Source organism: Etheostoma spectabile, chromosome 3 (assembly GCF_008692095.1).
Source record: "Etheostoma spectabile isolate EspeVRDwgs_2016 chromosome 3, UIUC_Espe_1.0, whole genome shotgun sequence".
In the NCBI taxonomy this organism is placed as follows: Eukaryota; Metazoa; Chordata; class Actinopteri; order Perciformes; family Percidae; genus Etheostoma; species Etheostoma spectabile.
The window spans coordinates 5,206,705-5,214,204 of NC_045735.1; the positions used below are offsets into that span (position 1 = coordinate 5,206,705).

Below are 7,500 nucleotides of genomic sequence, written 5' to 3' on the forward strand. Positions count from 1 at the left end.
GTATCCTGCTCTGCCTTTGAGAAAATCCCACCTTATTAGGAGCAAGGTTACCTCCTGTTTCTCATCTCTGCTCGCCCAGAGAATTGGGCCCACCCATGAAAGAGAGAGACATTATGGCTTTCAAACGAGCAAAGTGCCATTTGGTCAAGACCATGCAGTTCACCAGTGTTCAGTGCACCCATACCTTGGCCTTGCTCTGTGAGGAGAAGTGTTGCTGGACGAACAGGGCTCCCAGGGCCATGCCAAAGTGTTTGTTGGCCTGAGTGAGGCAGAGCCTGCCGAGCTCCAGTTGCTGCTCTGTGCCATCAATCTCCCGAGAAAACTCGTGGATGGTGCTGCGGAAGGCGGTGGAAAGGTGTTCACTTAGTGCCGCCACAATGCGCCACAGCATGTAGTTATGGAGAACCCTAGGACGCAGTAAAAAAAAAAAGAAGGATGGGTCAGTTACATTATCATAGATTTGGTTTGGATTTTTTTCATCTTTGATTAATAATGATGACTGATTAATTCACACTGTAACAGCTTTGCAAAACCCATGAGACAACAGCGGAGTGACAGACGTTTTTAGATAAAAAACTAAAGGCAGTAAAAAACAATAGTCAAGAGTTAGCTAATCATTTACTTGGATACGTTGATCCTTTTGGTGTCAGTGTTCTCATCCATTAATATGGATACTAATTATTTAACAGTTCCCTCCAATGATTAATTAAAACACTAGAAACAGCTTCTGCTATGATACCAACCCATCAAACTTGTAACTTGCTGAATGGCAGCCACTGTGGCCCCAAGTGTCGTTGAGGGATATGGGTTTACTAAAGCAAAACAAAAAGTCAAAAAATTCACTAAGCAATGTTGGTTTAAGCATCTTTTTTAACATTTGCTACTGGTCGTTGGAAGAGTCCATTTGAGTAAAGTTTAGGTTTAGGTTTTATGTTGAAGGAGAAGTGGTTCTCGTGCCAAAACAGTGATAGATATGTAGAAGCAAAAATCTTCTTATGAAATAACAATTTTACTTCAATGAAAGACTGTAGCACACTTCCTCTTGGGTTTTCTTTGTAAAGTAACATCCACTATCACTAACTGTAATCTTGTTCCATCTGGACTAAAGTTCTGTTTTTCCATCTGCCCCCTGAGCCACTTAAGAGGCAGAAAAGTTAGAGAGAGAAAAGAGGGAGACAGTGATCGAGAGCTGATGCTGAGTAGTCAAGAGGGCCCAACAGTTTTAAGAACAGCTCCCTCTAATCCAGAGTGACTCACAGCGGAGCAGCAGCAGAAGGGTGAGGAAAACGTTGAGCGGGAGGAGAGAAAATTCATAATTCATTTATGTATTCAAGCTGTGTCTTCTTCCCCAGACGATAGAGTGCTGTTGTGTCCTCGTGCCCCCACTGGGTGCACACATCTACTCTGCCCCACGGGGACAAATGCCCCACCATCCCACTGCGAGGCTCCATGCAGACCTCAAGGCATGTTGTTGTTTTTTTCCTCTGTTTTTCTTTTTTTTAATTTTCCCCGTGCATGACAGATATTAAATCCAAAGGGCCTTGGCAACGGCACCCCGAAGTCTCGCCAACAAAGCACTTGTGAAGTGAATTTAATTGACGGGAAAAGGGAGAGCAAGGCAGAAGGATGGATAAATGAATGAGAGACTCAGGTGGTGTCCTTGATCATCAGTACCATCAACTAATCAGCATGTGTTACCGGTGTGACTGATTTGCTTGACACGCTGGTTTGTGTCATTTTGTCGTCACCTGCTTGACGCAATAATTTTGTTTATATTTTCACACTTGGACATGTCTAAGTTTATACATTGTATGCATGTGTGTGTATGTATGTGAGAGTGTATGCAGCTGTATGCATGGAAGCCATCTATATGATAATGGTAAAACTACAGCATTATATGTGTGGGAGAGATGAGTAACATTTTACTTGAAGCATCTTTGAGGAAAAGTAATGACAATAATCTCTGAGTAAAGCAGGAATGAAACATGACACAACGGGTTAACGGGTGGTATGGATTTTCAATTTTCCGATTTCCCCTGCTAATAGCACCACTGTGATATTAGATGATGTGTTGTACGCGCTCTAGCCATTCCACTTCATGCTCTGCCTGCGGGTCTGTCAAAAATAGACCTATCTCGTATTTTTGGTGGAGCAGAGCAGCGAGCCGCTTCTGGTACACTTCTGGATGTGTTGGGTCGTGGCTGGTGGAATCACAAGCTTTGTCTAGAGTGACCGTGATTGCTCCGCCGGCGGCAGAGCTGCCAGGAACACAGCCAAGATGCGCGTGGTAGAATTTAGGGGTAACCCACGATCAATTTGTCTTTGGCTCTCTGGATACTTTCCTACCGGCTCAAATCACCCCAATCTCCCTTACATAGTCACACGTGTATATGCCAGAGTGCGCTTTGTGCTGTAATGGAGTCACAGCGAAGTTAAATGAAAGGAGAGGGCCTGACGGTGAGAGCTCTGTACAGATCAAGCACTAGGTCTTAATCACCAGAGAACTGAGTGAAGGCTCATTAGCTAAATGGATTTTAATGGGGGTAGTTAGGGAGATGAAAAGACAGTCCCTATTGCACTGCATCAACACATTACCACAGGTAATGACCCTGTAGGTAATGGAGGAAGGTGGCACTCCTCTAGTCCAAACTTCACTAGAGTTGCACTGGGATTACAGACGGTAAGAAGAATTGTATTCATCTCATTTGTTAAATAATACAAATCAGAAAAACGACACACAAGCTTTCAAACTGCAAACACCACCAGCACAGAGACAGAAAATCAGAAGTTATTATTTTGTTTTTTATTTTGGTAGAGACTTCTAACCAAAGCACCTATATATGCACAACTGCATATATTTTCAGCTCAGGAGGCCCTGCTGGGAATCAAACCTGGACTGCTGAAAGCTATAGTACCTTGAAACTCACTATGTGGAGAACTGCTTCATCTAAAAAAATGCTTTACAAATACCGTGAGTGTGTATTTTTAAAAGCAGTGGACCCAGCAGGAAGTGAATCCTAGGGTCTGTTGCACAAAAGTAGAAAGAAGATAACCAGGATAAGTGAAAAAGCGTAGCTTAACTTAGTGTGATCTGCTCATCGCGGCTTAATCGGTTGCACGTTTGCCGAGCCAGGATGAGAAGGTTTTCCCTAAGGACTAGGCTTAATTTCAAACCCTTATTCACAACGTGAGAACATGTTTTACAACCATATGCACAAATCACTTCAAGCTACGTCTAATTCTAAATATCTTTCTACAATTAATGTTCATGCAGAACAATCAGAAAGGGACAAAAACTAGAAAAAGCAGAAAGTGACTTCAATACACACTGTAAGCATATATGTAAAACAATGTTTTATTCATTCATTCTTCTGACAAGTGACAGCACCAAAATAAAAGTATTAAGAAGCATTGTGGTGTTCCCTGTGTGATGAATGACACTACATGTACACTATATACATATGTAGGCCAAGTTATTGGTCCAGTGGTGTGAGACTTATTGAGAAAGTTATGAAACCAAAGAAAGCTATAATAAAAAACATTAGGCCTACATATTAAGGAGTAACACAACCTATCCTCTATTAGAGAAGGACAAGCAACAAGAAAATTAAATCATTAATGTATTGGTCTGACCAGTCTGCCAATTATGAGATTTGCAATGTATAACTATTATCAGACAGGCCCTCACATCCTCGAAACTCTACCGTCCCACCGGGAAAAGTCCTGACTCTCCTGATTGCCACTCCACATCTGGGTGCCAGTGCAACTATTTCTAACCATCTAAACAACTGCAGTAGTAGGGTTTAAATCAAACCTGTGACAACAATTGTGACAAGTAATGCATGTTAATAAAAATAAAGCAGAACACATGCAGAAGACAACGGAATAACTGTTAAACACGTTTATTTTGGATCAGAGCGGCAGCTGATTTAACACATGAGACTCCAGGATTAATCTTAGCCCGGCTGTTAGCCAGCTCTGGACAAGGCTAGCCGCAAAGAATAAATCTCCATGGTTCCTTGGCTGGGTTTAATTCAACATGCTTTTGTGCAACCAAGTCAAAGCTCAATTCATCCAGGATAACTTGAATATTCCGGCTTAATCCCTTATCCTGGTTTTGTGCAACAGGTCCTTAGACTGCAACTGTTTCACTTCACAAAACATGTATTGACACCAAAACACAACTACATAAACCCATGAAATGAACTCTACCTAGCCCTCAAATTGCTCAGAAAAAAATAACACGCCGGATTCCCTCACTGGCACACACCCACGAGACTGATGGAGGGAACGGACAGAGAGGGAGGGGTGAGGGAGTTGTGTGTGTGTGAAAGAGAGAGAGAGAGAGAGAGAGAGAGCGAGAGAGGAGAGAGAGAGCTGGTGTTGTCATTATGGTTTCCCCTTCATTGGAGGCCTGCTCATCTGGCTAATGGGATTGACTGCAGTCATTGCAGTGTGTGGGGACTGCACACACACACACACACACACACACACACACACACACACACACACACCACACTGGAGGGAGAGAAGAAGAAAAGAAAGATGGATGGATAAGGAGGATGGATGTAAGATGAATGGATGAAAAAAAATTGGAGGTGTGACAACTCTTGTTGGTAGACTTGCCATCAATGGGAGAACATGGGGGGGAGGAGAGAACACTGAGAGGAGGACTAGATGCCCATAAAGATGGAGAGTTTGTATTCTCAGTGATCGGAGGGGGGGATTGAGAAAAGACAGAAAGAAAATGGGAGTACTATGGATAGATAGAAATGTCAATAGCAACTTCAAACTACTGAGAATGAAAAAGAGAGGATCTAACAAAAGATACGGAGAAGGAGAATGATGGGTAGTAAAAGGAAAGGAAGATGAATGGATGGAAAAAAGGACAAAAAGATGAAGCAGCAGGAACACAATGAAGAAGGGAGTGAAAAGAGAAGAATGGATGAAGAAAAGGAGAAGGGCGTCAAAAGAAGGAAAGCAGGATGGTAGATAAAAGGATGATCTATTCCTTTTTAGCCATCCATCGTGTCATCCTGAAACATAACCTTTTTTTTTTTAAAAGATCATTTTTAGGGCATTTCCAGACTTTACTATGACAGGACAGCTGAAGACATGAAAGTGGAAAGAGAGGGAGGAATGCCATGCAGCAAAGGGCCGCAGGTTAGAGTCAAACCCGGGCCCGCTGCGTCTGTATTGTCACAAAGCCACAAATGGGGAAGTGACAAGTCTGTGTGTGAATGTGTATTTCTGAATGCTTCTCTTTTTTTCTCTCTCCCTCTCCTCTGCTCGCCCTTTTTTCCCTTCTTCCACAGTGCAGTGTGTGGACCGGCCTCTACTGGGACAATGGGCAGCTGCAGACAATTCTTGAATCATTCACCTGTTTCCCGTGGCTCATCAGCGCAGCTTCTTAAGCTCTGGCTTCTCTCTGTTTGGCGCCGGATTGTTAAATCATGTCACGTAGGTGACGCAACATCTAGCCAGTCTGTGTTTCCGAACTTTGAAACCTGCCTGCTTTAATGTTACTTACTTACTCTTTTTGTGCGCTGAAGGAAATTACTATGTTCTGCTGTTTTTGACATGCTGTGCATACCTCGTTATCCCTGCCCGTGTCTACTGCCTGATACGTTCACCAGTTTAATAAACTGTTCTAAATCTTCAAGCTGTCATATATATATATATATATATGTATGTACTGTATATATAAACAGTATATATATACTGTATATATATATATACTTGTGCCTGCTCTACCAACTGAGATCCCGGGCGCCCCTGAAACACAACTTTCTAACAGATGAAGCACCTGGCTGTGTCCTCTTTTTATTTGTCTGTCACCCTTTCACCTCTCAGAGTGCATATTCACACTGTTCCTCCAATTTAACAAGAATCCAAACTTTCCTCCTCTGTTTTTCTGTATTTATACAAACGTCAGCCTGTACTGGCCTCTCCAGCTGAGTTATATATATATTTGTGTATGTGTTTGTGTGTGTGTGTGTGTGTGAGGGGGGGGTGTGTGTACAAGTGAGTGACAGAATCCAGCAGAGTACGAAAACGTACAAAAGAGATATTCTGTGGTCCATTAGTGGCCTTTAGAGGAATAAAACCTCCTCTCCATCTGCTCTACTGGACAATGACACAACGGGCCAACACCTCTGCCACGACCCCGGACTCCCACTGCTTGAAGATAAACTGTGGGTGTGTGTGTGTGTTTGTGTGCGCGCGTGTGCGTGTGTGTGTGTTTGCAGAGCCAGGACTTATACTTTCTGTGTTGTCAGATGTGCAAGAGATTTATATAAACAGACAATGCAATTCTCTGGACTTTGATTTTTCCACGTCTCATGACGACTGCATGCTTTGCTCAGATTAATTAGCAGCAAGATCATGCACTGGTACTGTAGAAAATATCTGCTCTCCACATCTCACATCAAGAAAAAACTAGTCTATATCTCAACGAGTATTCATTCAGAGGGTTTCTCCGGTACCACCAGAAATTCCAGTGGATTTCGGCTGGATGTCCCCCACCTTCCGCTTTCTTTGTGTCGCCATTCTAAACTCCAGTCGATTTATTGCAAGGGCACCGTTATTGCATCTGGTGCATAACGCTGCCCAAGAGGATTGTGATTGGTTTAAAGAAATGCCAATAACCTGAGCATGTTTTTCTCCCATCCCAGAAGGTTACATGGACTAGCCAGACCCTCCTCCCCAGCGCTGTGGAGGTGACTGACTTTTCCTCTAGCATGACCAGCAGTAAGAGTGGTTTTGGGTGAAATGTTTCCCCAAAAAAGCACCAAACTGACCTTAATGTTGGTCGGCATTTGTTTGCCCCAACAGGACGTTAATCACTATGGTGATCCCTTAACTTTTCATCTAGCACCATCATCAGGTCATAATTTACACACAGCTGTACTTTAGTTTAACATAGTTTAGTGTACTTTAGCATTTTCAAGCCATTTTGATTCTGTACATTTGACCATCAACATTTGATCACCAATGTGCAAAATCTTCACATTCTACACAATTTTATTTATTTCATATAAGGTCACTTATCCAAAATTCTCAGGCAGAGCCTGTGTGACAACAGTTAGTCACACAAATGGTGTGACTAACTGTTGACATGACTAACAATAAAACCATTTTTTTTTTTCTTAGCAAAATGTTGTTGAACACCAGTTGTTAATTTGACCAAGGTTGAATTAAGGTATGTTTAGCAAAATAAATACAGGATCTTTTGTAGTCACGTGCTGAAGATGTGACTGGCATTTGATTCTGAAACAAGGTCACACTAAATACAACTGAAGAAAAATGTCAATTTAAACTTTCAGAGTGCAGCTCCACACTGAAGCACATATTAGCCACACGTTATAACTGATTGAGTGAAAGCGTAATAAAAGGGAGAGAAGACAGGATGTCAGATAGACACAGGTGGAGGGAACAAAAAACAGCGGGAGAGAATGAGAGAAACAAAGTGTAGAATCTATTACTAAAACCATCAGGGGG

General features: G+C 42.4%; 1 protein-coding gene and 1 long non-coding RNA gene across 3 annotated transcripts in view; one reads left to right on the top strand and one right to left on the bottom strand.

The window, feature by feature from the left end:
- The window catches only part of LOC116675011 (uncharacterized), a 3,780-nt gene extending 3,592 nt beyond the window's left edge, over positions 1–188 (top strand). Inside the window, exon 3 of the long non-coding RNA XR_004328272.1 lies at positions 40–188. This is a non-coding gene — a long non-coding RNA (uncharacterized LOC116675011). The remainder of the gene's footprint in view (positions 1–39) is intronic.
- The window catches only part of ecel1 (endothelin converting enzyme-like 1), a 37,550-nt gene that overhangs the window by 16,286 nt on the left and 13,764 nt on the right, over positions 1–7,500 (bottom strand). For both annotated transcript variants that reach the window (XM_032507087.1, XM_032507093.1), the window contains one exon: positions 185–407. In XM_032507087.1, the coding sequence (XP_032362978.1) occupies positions 185–407 (223 nt within the window). The remainder of the gene's footprint in view (positions 1–184; positions 408–7,500) is intronic.